Below are 14,048 nucleotides of genomic sequence, written 5' to 3'. Positions count from 1 at the left end.
TCCACCTGAGCCTGGCCCAATGGCTGTCTCCGGGGAGTTGCTTACCTGTGGTAAATTGGTGGGTGTTGTTTGCAAACCAGCAGCCAAGCTTACAGTGTAGAAGTGAGGAATTAATGCAGGATGCAGTCTGGTTGGTCCTGAACAGCAGAGGACTCAAAACTGTGAATCAGCCCCAGGAGTCTCTCACTGCTGTTCCCGGTCAGGGAATCAACTGATTAGAACTGGGGGGGAGGGGATTGGGGCTGAAAAGAAGTATGAAATATAAATAACCTTTATTTTGGGAATGTGGGGAGAGACACCCCTGACCCCCTGGGGCGTGGCATCTCCACCCCCAGGCCGGCAATCTCTCTGTGGAACACTTGGAGTGAGGCACATAAGTAGCCTAGGCCTGGGGTGGAACCTAAGGGGGCATTAGGGATGCACAGGTAGCCCATTGGTCTTAGTTTGGCGCCAGAGGGAATTCCTAAGGGTGAGGGAGATAGGAGCTCCTTGGCTTTACTGGCTGCAGTGTCTGGCCTGGGCCAAAACCCTTTCATAGTTAAGTGGCTTAGTTCGGTATTTTCCTAATGTTTCCCAGCTATTCCAGTGACTGGAGAGTGGGTGCATAATTGCAGAGTCATTTGGGGTGTTGGCAAGACCTGAAGAGCCACTGAAAGGGGAGACTAATATTTTTAACTATCTTGTTTTGCCTTTATCTTAAAAATGGGTGTCAGTTTCTTAAGGATAATTTGCTTTCATTCAAAATGACATTTATATGATTGTAGCTTTTCCTCTTAAATTTTGAGTGAAACTGAAGGGGAGGCTTCAGAAAGTTGCAGCCTTGTTTATTCAGCCACCCCAAATTACCAGGTAGTATTTTCGACAGTTTAGGGTCTTTCTATGTCCTTACTGGTTCGTTTACTTCCAGCCTACAGTGACTACACAGTGGTCCAGGAAGAGTAACGTGAGATCTGTCTAGTCTCGTAGATCTGGTCTGAAATCATGAGCTCATACCCTGAAATGACAGTAAAGAGCTGATTACATTCAGAACTGCCTGAGAAAATTTTTTAAAAATGCTCTTAATGGTTTTTGAAAGTTCAGCATGATGATAGCTGTTGGAATGCTAACGATCATAAAAGGAATAGTAATGCTCTTTTCTGTTAACTTAGGTAGTTCTTCTCAAATGGTTTGTGGTTTTAGTATCCAATAATTTGTTGTAAATAGATTTTGGGTTAGTTCCTTCAGATTCCTTAAATATGCTGATTAAGACAAGTAACAAGTATGTTGGTGTACACCTGTAATTGCAGCTACTCAGGAGGCTGAGGCAGAAAAATCATAAGTTTGAGGCCAGCCTCAGCAATTTAGCACGACCCTTTCTCAAAACAAGGTCTAATTCTATATGTTATTAGCCTTTGAGTGCTTCCCTAGCATGTGTGAAGGACTGTGTTCAGTCTGCATTACTGGGGTGAAAAGGTGTTTGTTATTAAAATACTCAGTTAGTAGCTTGACTAAGGTGCAATATAATTCTTTATGATTAGTATACAAAATACTTAATACCAGGAATATTTGAAATTGGGATGTCAACACATCTGTTATTATATATGTATGCCCAGAAAAACACATAACATAAATTTATTCTTAAGTGTGCAAGGTAGTAGGTAATGTTAACTGCTTGCTGAGTGCTGGGATTTCAGGCTAGTACTACCACATCTCACCCTCCATTCTACTTCTGTGTTTTTGACTTTGCTTTACACAGTGCATAAATGGAATATACTAGTGTGTGTGTGCACACATACAGTTGTCTCATTTCCTTCAAGATTTACCTATGTTGTAGCATACAACAGGATTTTCATGTATTTTAATGCTGAATAGTCCATTGTTTTTGCATACCACACTTTTTAAAATCCATTTTTCCCTCCATGGACATGAAGTTACTTTTATATCTTGGCTGCAGAAAGGAACATGCTTGTGTCACCATACCAATTTTCAAAGGGTTTATTGTTTTTTTTCTTGCAGATATATTCGACTTTATGGGAGAAAATTTAGTAAAGAAGATCATGTTCTTTTTATTAAGTTATTGTATGAGTTGGTGTCAATTCCAAAATTGGAAATCAGTATGATGCAAGGATTTGCCCGTCTCTTGATCAATTTGTTAAAGTAAGTCCATTTCTTGTGATTTCTGCTAAGGTGTTTCTTCAGGGTTTTAGAGAATGAAAACTAAGTTGGGAAAAGATCACAAAAAGCACTATTATAAGCTTAATTGTATATTTAATTTACCTTTTGATTAAAAAATTCATATGTCTACGAAACGTTCTCTTTTATGGCATTCAACTAGGTGTTTGATTTTTTTTTTTTTTCCACTTACACTAATTTTTTTTTTTTGGTACCAGGGATTGAACTCATGACCTAGCACTTGCCAAGCAGGCACTTATATGCCACTGAGCTAAATCTCTGGCCTCTACTTGCACTAATTATTTCTGCAATATGGATTATAACTTACTTGAGAAGATAGGAATCATGTATTCTTTTGCTTTTCCAAAGGATGAAGGAAAAAGACCAAAGAAAAAAAAGCAAAATATTAAAAACATGAAGTACTCCCCTAAATAGTGTGGGGAATTGTGAAATTCACGTATAATCATGATGACACAAATTTAAATACTTTTTCATTTAGTGCTCTTTGATGTTTGAGCAGCAGCATGAATCTGATGCATTGTTCTTGGTAATTTTTGTGTTCTGCCACTGAGTGGCTGTGAGTGGGAAAAAGCAAATCCCACTATAATTAACTGTCCTCTGAGTATAGTATGTTTTATACACACATATAACCCCATATATGTATATATATTTCATCTTTTTTAAATCAGGAAAAAGGAACTTCTTTCAAGAGATGATTTGGAGTTACCTTGGAGACCACTTTATGACATGGTAGAAAGAATATTATATTCTAAGACAGAGCACTTGGGACTAAATTGGTTTCCTAAGTAAGTATTTCTGTTAAAGTACTTTCTTTCTTTGATTTATTTGGGGTTTTCTTGGTCTTGACTGAAGAATACTGGATTGTTTGAAATGAGCAAAACAAATGCACATTTTAATATGATAATTTCTGTGTAATGCCTATTAAGACAATTCATTGCCCTCTTGAAACTACCTTCTCAAGGCCTTCCCACAAAGATGAAATAGCTGCTGACATACTGACCAAAGAAAACAAGAGATTTTTCTTAAAATCTAACTTTTGTCATTAGAAATAATGTACGCTTGGCATTCTTCATGACATTTCCAGGTATGTTTTATTTAATTTCTCAAATTGAATAAATGCTCCTGGGCACCCAGTCCCAGGAGGGGACAGCATACGTCCAGCTAAGAAGTGTCCACTTCCATGATTGATTGTAGAGTACAGAATAGGAATAGTCCAGTGCATGGGACTTGGTTTAGGTTAAGGCCAGATAATTAGAACCATAAATCACTACTGATTATTAGCTTTTTTCATATATATCCTGAATCTTCAAGGCCTAATTTTTGTAAGGTTTGTATTGTATTTTGAATGTAGAATCTAGTATAATTATCTGCCTTTTTAAGTTAATAGTGACTTCATACATTTCCTTCTGTTAACAGTAGTTTTGTCTGTCTGTATACCAGATCTTAATTTTCTCAGTCTTAGCATATTTGGCCTAAAATGCATCTAAATATATTTAATCACATAAATATGTTTAATTGATTTCTTTTCAATTTAAGCTGGCCTTGGACTCACTTTATAGCCCAGGCTAGCCTCGAACTGAGGGCAATCCTCCCGCTTCAGCCTCTTGAGTGCTGGGATTATAGGTGTAAGCCACAATGCTTGGGTAATTTTCACTTTTTGACAGACATTTCTTCTCACTTTTAGTCACTCATTATATGAATATGTGCTGTTGTCCTGAAGAATGCCATTTTCTTATTGTTGTTGTTGTTGTTTTTCATAATGGAAATTTAGGATCTTCTGCTTATCAGGCAGACACTGTGCCACTGAGCTATCTCCAAGGATGCTATTTTCTATATGCTTGCATAATATTTTCTTTTGTAAATTAATCTTACAGACTTATTTTAGTATATTCCTGAACTTAGGCCCTAATTGTTTTTGTTTTTATTTTTTGTACTGGGGATTGAACTCGTGACCTTGCATTTGCCAGGCAGGTGCTTATGCCTCTGAGCTAAATCCCCAGCCCTGTTTTTTCGGACAGTGATCACAAGTAGAATTGGTCAAGAGTCATTTTATATCCTGATGGTTTCATGTCTTGAAACAAAGAGACTCAGTTCAACCATGCAGTAGTAATGATTCATAATGAAACTGAGTGGTACAATGTGCAAATATGCTTTTTATAATTTTTTTGTGGTTATCAGAAGTCAGAAGTTTACTGCGGAGCATGGCATGGATGTTGGATTTGACTGAGCTGTCTTTATTTTATTATTTTTTGAGTTGTCTTTAAATATGAGGTCCAGGAATTTATGACTGCCATCAACATTTCTTAGATTTAAGGGGCTTTTGGACTCTGTTCAGATTTGAACACTTTCTGGCTTTTGTTCGGGGGAGAGACTGCCTCTGAAAGAACTTGGTTAATAAAGGGTGAGGTAAGGCAGTTCTTGTTTTTCACTCTTTTCCCTCTTCCCCCAAACTGGACCTCCCCACTGAGCTACACCCTCAGCCTACATTTTATTTTTTAATTTTGAGATGGTCTTGCTCAGTGGCCAGGGTGAGGTAAACTTGCAGGTCTTCTGCCTTAGCCTCCCAGTGTGCTAAAATTACATGCCTGCCCCTACAGGTCCAGCTTAGGACCTTTCCCTGCATCTCCAGGCCTGTGTTTCCAGGTATGCCTTTGCAAAGACATTGGTATAAGGTCCTCTGTTGTTAGTGATGAATATCTGTGGTTTCCTCTTCAGTATGCCAGCTGTTGACCTGAAAATTCTGTTAGTGCTGATTGTGTTCCAGCCCTTAATTTTAATGTCGTGCTTACCATGTCACTTGCTGAAGCATTTCATTGTATTTTTTTCTGGTTTAAATCAAAAAATGATTTTTTCAGAAATAATGAATAACTGTGGTAAACTTCTCAACAAACTATAATCTTAGCTTGTGTCAGGAGTGTACCTACAACACATAGTCTGTTGAAACTGTACAAAAATATGTTTAAAACAGTTAAGTTTTAGGCTCAGATTTTTAAAAAACTTTTTAAACTGTCCAATGGGCATTTAAAAAGTATTATGATTTTTTTGTTATGTGCTGTAAATTGCAGAATAAATAAGTGGTTATGAATGTTAAAAGTCAGTGGAATTCTTCCCTGTCATGAAACTTAGCTGTGGAATGGGAGATGTAGAGTGCGTGTTTGTATGTGGAAGTGTTAGGTTGACCCCCCAACACTGTCCCCCAAGGATACTTAAATCATTTTTCAGAACTGTAATTCTTAATTCATTTTCCCTGATGTTCTTCAATGATCTTGCAGTTATTACATATTTTTGTTTCTTTTTGAAAGGAATACTAGTTACTTTATTTCCATCTACACTGTATCTGATTACAAAATTCAGCTTTGAAAGATTGTCAGGTGTTTTGGTACTTGGATGTCATTCATTCCCCTTCCTGTGAATTGAGGAGTCCGGGAGTCTTGGTTCTTAGACACGAAAGTCAGGAAAACCAGTTGGGAAGCCTTACAGCAAGTACTGCTTGTCTTTGTTCCTTCCTCAGAGCAATTCTCTGTCCATTGGATTTCCAACAGGAAAATAGTTTTCAAAGTTTTGGGTTCTAAAATGTATTTGCTTACTTTTCCACTTACCATTCTGTTTAGCACACTAACATAACAGTGTTTAAAATTGCTTCAGTTAGGAGATAAAATTTTACTACATTTTGCAAACATTTTGTTTCCAGTTCACTTCAGATTAAACAGCCATTGAAGGGAGCATGTTTTTACAGTTGGTATTCTGTTTTGAGTATTCTCATCTTAGGTATATTTTGGCCTATTTTGAAACAGTTTTGTGAGCTGACTCCGTGTGTCCACACTATTTTTAGGATGCTATTTTTATAGTCAAAAGCGTGTGTGCTGCTGAAGTAAGCACTTACAGTTAGAAATGAAAGATTCTTCATTTGTTAAGCATTTGTCTTTAAAACCTTAAGCTGATATGTTTGTCCACAGGGAAACTCGTGCTCATTGGGTCGTGCATTTTATCATCTGAAAGCTGGTTCTACTGCTTGGAGGAAAGATTACCCGCATTCTTCTCTCTTCTCTTCCCCTTGGTCCTTTCCTGGCCTCCCTTTTTTCAGCTCTTCTTTTCCCTTCATCTTTTTGTTTTTCTGGGTTTTTTTTTTTTCATTAAGAGCAGAAGACCCCTTTCATTGTCATGTTTCTACTTTGTACTGACTGGATAAAAAAGCTATACAGGTCTTAATTCAGTAGGAAAAGCAAAATTGGAAACTGTGAACTTGTCGCAGTGTAAGAGTTAATTATGGTTTACTTCATGAGAATAGCACGTGACTTTTTTTTTTTTTTGGTACCAGAAATCACTAGGACCTTGGGCTTCCAGGAAGGTGCTTATGCCCCTGAGCTATATCCCTGGCCCTTTAGTTTATTTTTAAAAGTATATTTTAATGTATATTCTAAGGGTATTTTAGGATTATACCTTTATTTTTTATAATAATCTGTAGAGAAAGTTGTTATTTCTCTTCCCTTCCCCTTCTTCTCTTTTCTTCTTTTCTCTTCTCTTCTCTTCTCTTCTCTTCTCTTCTCTTCTCTTCTCTTCTCTTCTCTTCTCTTCTCATTGCAGGGAATCAAACTCAAAACCTTATACTTGCCAGGCAGGTGCTGTGCCACTGAGCACCTGGCCCTGTTATTTTCTTTTTCTGATACTTAAAAAAATAGTTGAGTGTGTTTTAGTAGCTCAGGGGTACAGCACAAAAGATAGATACCATTAAAAACATGTGCTTGTGAGCTGGACACGGGGCTCACCTGTAATCCTAGCATTCTGGGAGTCTGAAGCAGGAAGATTACAATTCAGGCCTACTGCAGGGCAATTTAGCCATTTAGAGAGACATTGTCTGCCAGTAAAAGGCTAGGACTGTGGCTCAGTGTGAAGGCCATGGGTTCAATGCCCAGTCAGCTCCTCTCCCCAAATAAGTGCTTGAATGCAGAACAACAATTAGCAGAGTAGAGTAAATGGATGGAATGTATCATTAGATGAAAATGTTGCAACCTCCATTTAGCTGGCCCCAATAACAAATTGTTTCTAAATAAATCTAAATGCTAGTATTGTCCAAAAACTTGAGTAGGTTTATTTATAATTGTTTAGTAGGTATATTTATAATTGTTACAAAGTAGAACTGCTAAAACATTTTGACTTACATTAATACTTTATATCCCCACATTCACAATAATTACACACAAATGAAAATGGAAAAATTGCCAATACCCAGTTTCTATCATGTGTGTGTCTGTGTCTGTGTGTGTCGTTTTGAGACAGCATTCCATTGTGCAATTCAGGCTGGCCTTCAACTCACTTTGTAGCCCAAGAGAGCCTCAAACTCATACAGATCCCCCTGCCTCATCAGTCTGCCAAGTGCTCAGGTTACAGGGGAGTTCTGGGATTGCAGACATGTACCACTTTTCGTGGTCTCTCACTGGTTTTTACACTCACAGTAATATGCTTAGTTTGACCCCATGGAAAAAATTAGCAGTGCTCAGAATTACCAGTACAAGAAGAAGAAAAGTTGGTTTGAGATTGAAATGTTTGGGCAACCCGCTCAGGATGCCTCCTGTCTCTCTTCAGACGGAAGCTTTCTTTCTCTCAATAAATATATTCTGCTCTTAACCTCCTTTGTTCCTAAAATTCATTGTTTGATTTTAGAGAACACGAGCTCGTACCAGACATACAGGTCAAGAGTTTCATTCCCCTGTATCATTTGGAGGTCTTCCACCAAGATCACTGGATGCAGACTTAAAGCTGTGCGCATACCCAAGATAAAAATGCCTGGTGTCATTTGAGAAATGGCAAATTAAAACAGCATTGAAATTTCATCTCCGGAAAGAACAGCTGCCATCAAGAAATCAACTGATAGCAAATGTTGGCGAGGCTGGGGGATGGGGGGACTGCTCCACTGTTGGTGGGAGTGTAGACTGGTGCAGCCACTATGGAAATCAGTATGGAGATTTCTCAGAAGACTAAGATTAAAAGTTCCATTCAGTCCAGCTGTTCACCTCCTGAGTGTTCTCCCAGAAAAACTAGAAAGGTCATATCATAGTGATACATGTGCATCTATGTTCACAGCAACACAATTTGTAATAGCTAAATTTAGAAACAACCAAAACGCCCATCAACTGCAGAGTGAATAAAAAAGATGTGTTTTTATACAATGAAATATTACTCAGCTATAAAAAAGGATGATCTTGAGGCCTTCATAGGTAAATGGAGACAACTTGAGACTATCCTCATTAGTGAAATAAATAAGAATCATATTTATAAATATAAAAAAAGAGATTGAAATGTTTCCCATCATAGTGGATTCTTAAGTACAGTTTCCACTGTGCTGTGTGCTGGTTAATTCAGTGTCTTTTGGTGTAATTGTTATGCACATGGCATGGATAGCATATAGATTAGTGTTTTCAAAAAGACTTAACCAGCCGGAATTGGTGGCACATGCCTGTAATCCCAGCATTTGGAGCATTTGGAGGCTGAGGTACAATAATCCCTGTGAGTTTGAGGCCAGCCTAGGTTACATAGTGAGTTTTAGACCATCCTTAACTACACATGATGGTCTCATCTTTAATAAAAAACAAAGCAATGATAAAAAAAGGACCAGCACATTTGCCTGCCTTGTACCAGTAGCTGATCTCTGGAAGTTCAGATGTGGTTTAAAGTTCTGAGCAATTTCTTACACCAGATGCCAGATGAGTTTTCAAATCAAAATTTCAATGAATGGCAGATAACGTCTGATTTTAGAATTTCACAATACTAGGCCTGTATGACGAGGTTTCTTTACCTTTCCAGCTAGTAAAGACCACATTCTTTTTTCTTTTTTAATCCATTTTATTTCATAGAGGAAAAAAAAAAAAAGAAAAACAATTTCAAAACATGACAGTTAAGGGGCAACAGGGTACACATGTTGCCAAATCATCCACCCAGAGGACAAGACTTCCTGCGTCCAGTTGTCTGAACAACACCAGTACAAATCTTTCTCTTTAATGAACTCAGAGAAGTGGGCACTTTAACTATTTTATACACACACACACACACACACACACACACACGCATGCACACACAGTCATATATGTGTTTTTTTTTTAGCTTCTCAGTGAGACAATATGATGTTCACACATGTGTCTTATTCACTTGTGAGTATGGCCTCAAGTTGCAATCATTTTAAGTCTCCAGTTTATCCTTCTTTATGGCTTAGTAGTACTCTCTTATATGAAAATACCACCTTTTATATCCATTCCTCAATGGACATTTAAGGTGCTTCCAAGATCTAGCCATTACAAATTGTGCTGACAGAAACATGAGTGCACATATATTCCTGTGCTATGATATTTTTAATTCTTTTGGGAAGTTACCCAGAAGGAGAATAGCTGGGTTGAATAGGACCTCTCTTTCTAGTTTTTTGAGGAATCTCTGCACTGATTTTCACAGTGGTTGTACCAGTCTGCATTCTGACCAGTAGTGGAGAAGGGTACCCCCCAGGGGTCCCTCCAGCATTTATCTGTTGATTTCTTGATAGTAGCCATTCTTTTAGTCTCCTCTGTTAATTTCTACTCTGACTTTATAATTTTCTCCCTCACATGAGCTTTGGTCTTAGCCTGCTCTTCTTTTTCTAGAAATTTAAGGTTCAATATTAAGTTGTTTAGATGCACTTGCTCTGTTTTCCTGATATGGGTATTTTCTGCTATAAATTTCCCTTTTAAGGCTGCTTTCGTTGTGTCCTATAACTTCTGGTATGGTGCATTATTATTATCCTTTAACTGTAAAAATTACCTAACTTCTTTAATCTGTGAGCCATTGGTTGTTCAGTGGAGTGCTATTTAATGTTCATGTTTGTGAAGCTCTTGTTTCTTTTGCCATGGATTTCCAGTTTCATTTTACTGTGGTCTGATAGTATACATAGGATCATTTCAATTACTTTGCCTTTACTTAACATGTTCTGTGGGCCAGTATGTATTCTATTTTGGAGAGCATCCCATGTGTAGCTCAGAAGAATGCGTGTTCTGATGACGTGGAATAGAACACTCGATACATACCCATTAAGTCTATTTATTGAAAAGTTTGATTTAGTCCTAATACTGATTTTTTTCTAGTTGATCTATCTTTTTGTGACAGTGGAGTATTGAGATATCCCAGTGCAATCATATTAGGGCTTATTTGATTTTTCATGTCTGTTGTTATTTATTTTTAGTATTTGTTTTATAGTTAGGTACACTGGTATTTGTTGCATATGTATTTATGATTGTTATCGCTTCCTTTTGGATTGTTCTCTTATTGAGAATGTAATGACTTATCTTTCTTCATCAATCTTGGCTTGAAATTCACTTTGTCTGCAAATAGAATAGCTGCCCTGCTTTGTCTTGGCTTCTGTCTCAGGCATGATTGTTTTCCATTCTTTGATTTTCAACCTATAAATTTCTTTTTGAATTAAATGTGTTTCTTGTACATTGTTGAATCTTGATTCTTGATCCATTCCACCAGTCTGTGTCTTTTGTTTGGTGAATTGAGGCGATTAACATTGATGATTAAAACTGATATGTAGGGGCTGGGGATTCAGCTCAGTGGCATAAGAGCTTGCCTTGCAAGCAGGCAGTCGTGAGTTCGATCCCCGGTACCGATAAAAAGGAAAAAGACAAAAACAAAACAAAACAAAAAAACTGATATGTATTGACTTCTCCTTGTCATATTATTTTCCTGTTGTTGGCTTCCCCCCCCCCCCTTTCCTTTCCTCTAATTGTTTGCCTTCCCTGGTGGATTCCTTCTGTTGGGGTTCATGGAGCTGTAGTCCTTAGTATCTCTTTCTAGAATATCTTTCAGAACATTTTGGAGTACAGATTTGGTGATCATAAATTTCCTCAGATGTTCTTTGTCACAGAAGTATCTTATTTCTCCATCAATTTTGAAAAATAGTTTTGTGGGATACATGAATGTGAGCTGAAAGTTGTTTTGCTCTAGAACTTGGATTATTCTACTCCAAGCCCTTCTTGACTTGAGAGTTTGTACTGAGAAGTCAGCTGTGATTCTGATGGGCTTTCCTTTATATAGAGGAAAAAAAAAGAAAAACAATTTTTCCCTAACAGCTTTTAGGATTCTATTCTTGGGTTGAATTGCTGGAATCTTGACTATGATATGCCTGGCTGTAGATTTTTTTTTTCTGATCGTTGCAAATTGTAGTTCGGTATGCCTTGTTTATTGTATGTCAAATTGTTTTTCTCTACTGGAAAAGTTTTCCGCCATGACGTCTGTGAACGTTTTTTAATGTCGTTTGTGGTATTTCCTTCTTGTTTGTTCATTGACGCCAGTCAAACTTCAGGTACTCTTTGTCTCATCTCACAGCTGCTGTATTGGTTTCTCATGATCCCTTGCTATGTTGGAGAATTCTTTCTTTCCCTGGTTGCTAACTGCCTTCAGTATCTGAGATCCTGTCCTCACACTGGCCCAATCTACTTTGAATTCTTTCAGTGGACTTTTTATTTTCCTGGATCTCTGCTTGAGTCTGCTTTATGGATTCTATTTCTTTCCTGTGCTGAGCTCCTATAATTTTCTTATGCTTGTTTGTTATTTTGTCTGTATCATCTTGAGCGACACTAAGTATGATCTTTAACTGAGAGATTAGTTCTGACTTCATTTTTGCAGAGCCTCATTCAGTTGCCTTGTTGTTACCATTTCACAGAGGCCAGGCTGGGAGGCTTTTGGACTGGCCCACATCGTTGCCCCTGGATTTGCCGTGGGTGGCCTGGATGTCTGGAGCTGCACTGTGCTTAAGTGTCTTCTCATCTCTCTCTCTCTCTCTCTCTCTCTTTCTCTTTCTCTCTCTCTCTCTCTCTCTCTCTCTCTCTCTCTCTCTCTCCCTTTAGTGTATTTCTTGAAGGTAATGCTTGTAGATTGCCTATGATGGGTTGCTTTCTTGCTAGAATTTAGGTTCCCTAGATGATGGCTACTTCTCTGAGGTGTCTTCCAGGTGTAGTTGGTTTTTGAGTTTGAATCTGTTGGAAGATACTACCTCCAGTTGTTGGAGGTGAGATGTTGTTGCTTGTTTGGCCCAGTCTTTAGTTCTTTCCACAGTGTTTTCTGTTCCCCTCAGTCAGTCTCAGTCATGGAATAACAGGACCAACAGTTGTTTAGAAAAATTGTGTCAGTTTTGACTGGAGTGTTACCAGTAACATCAAAACGCAGCCTAGAAAATGACAAACTGAAGTAATCTTTAATTTTCCATGTTTGCCACATGAACTAGATTTGTGATTACATTACAGATTCTAAAACAAACCAGAAAATTATATTAAAATAGAGAAGATGAAAAGAGGAAGAGATTAGAGGCAAGGTTGGAGGACAATGCGGGATCCCACCAACTTGGGGAAATTGATGCAGAGGACTAAAGAAAAAGAGAGCTGGGAGAATAAAAAGAACAGAACAGAACCACACCTACAAAGAAGCTGGGAAACATGTTTGTGCTTGTACAAAACCTAAATGAAACAATGGGAAAGAGAAGAAAAACGTAAAGAAAAGGAAGAAAGAAAGAAAACAGTCCACTTCCAGGGGTCTCTGGTTTCAGTAGTAGGCAGCTTGAAAAAAAATCCTGATCTCAGCAGGTCTCTCCCAGCAAACTAACAGTAGAGGGTTAGTGGATAATCTCAGCAGGGCAGCCCTGAGAGCGGACTCATTGGGCTTACTGCTGTCTAAGCAGTTTCTGCAGGTCTGAGGCCAGCTGGGAGCTGCTGTATGGAGCTAGCAACGGTTCTGGGTTCTGTGCTTATCCAGCCCATCTCCAAGATTGCTCCTGGCTCATTGCTGTCTCGCCGGAGGACTAAGGCCCCTGCACTCCCTGCCAGCTTGTGTAGTCCTGCCCATCTGCTGCTGCCCTCCACTGCCCTGTCTCTCTGCAGAGGCCCCCAGGGTTGCCAGCTTGTCACCATCATTCAGTCCGCAGGTTTGAACCATTCCTCGTGCAGTGAGTCCCATCTCAGAGAGAAGGTGCTGCTAGCTACTTACTCCTTCGTTGGAGTTTCTTTCTTCACTCTCTCCCTGGGCACTTAAGATTTTCTGGGTCCAGCTAACCCACTTTCCTCCTCATGATGCTGGATTCCAGTGTCTAGACTGTCAGAGAGGCTGTCTCTGCTCCTTACTACTACTCCATCGTGGTCTGTCTCCAAGACCATGTTCTTACGAGTCTCCCCCTTCTCCTCCTCTTTTTCTTTTTCTTTTTTTGGTGCTGACAACTAAACTCAAGACTTCATGCTTTCCAGGCATGTTCTGTGTCACTGAGCTATAGCCCCAGCCCACTGTGAGTGGTCTTTGTAGCCGGTGTTTCCTGGGTACTTTATCATTGGTCAATTTTTGGGCAATTGGCTTTATATGGATCTTGTTCTGAAGACCTCCTTATCCTAACCATCTTCTTCTCCTTGGGCTATTGGAATTGGTATTCCTGTGTTTAAGATACAAGGTTTTGTTTCCAGCTGCCCTGCTCAGCACATGGAAATGACCTTTACTTTGAGTTCCTTGGTACACATTCCATTTCTGAGCATGTCTTACTGCCAGTAACTCATCGTGATTATTGGCTACAAAATTTAATTGGTAAGAAGTGCTTCGGTTTTTTTTTTTTTTTTTTTTTTTTTTTTTTTGAAGGTAGTAAAATACAACAGAACAAGACAACAAAGCCAATTGAGACAGTGCAGTGAAATTGTTACAGAACTTCACAGCAGGCTACCAGGATAGCAGTAATAGGTACCATAGTATATCTCATTATCTTCACAATAGTTGTTCTTTCAGTCTTGTATAGCAAAATAAAATGAAGTACAAAACATTATAGAACTTAACAAAACAAAATATTGAATAGAACAGTACCATTAACCAGAATAAAGCAAAACAGT

General features: G+C 38.5%; 1 protein-coding gene across 1 annotated transcript in view; it reads left to right on the top strand.

The window, feature by feature from the left end:
- The window catches only part of Psme4 (proteasome activator subunit 4), a 103,936-nt gene that overhangs the window by 17,095 nt on the left and 72,793 nt on the right, over positions 1 to 14,048 (top strand). The window contains exons 2-3 of the mRNA XM_003461931.5: positions 1,996 to 2,136; positions 2,841 to 2,957. Coding sequence (XP_003461979.2) covers positions 1,996 to 2,136; positions 2,841 to 2,957 — 258 coding nt within the window. The remainder of the gene's footprint in view (positions 1 to 1,995; positions 2,137 to 2,840; positions 2,958 to 14,048) is intronic.

The sequence above is a fragment of the Cavia porcellus genome, unplaced genomic scaffold, assembly GCF_034190915.1.
Source record: "Cavia porcellus strain 051 isolate PalLab524CR breed Dunkin Hartley unplaced genomic scaffold, mCavPor4.1 scaffold_18, whole genome shotgun sequence".
Taxonomy (NCBI): Eukaryota; Metazoa; Chordata; class Mammalia; order Rodentia; family Caviidae; genus Cavia; species Cavia porcellus.
This window is presented reverse-complemented; position numbering and strand designations above follow the sequence as displayed.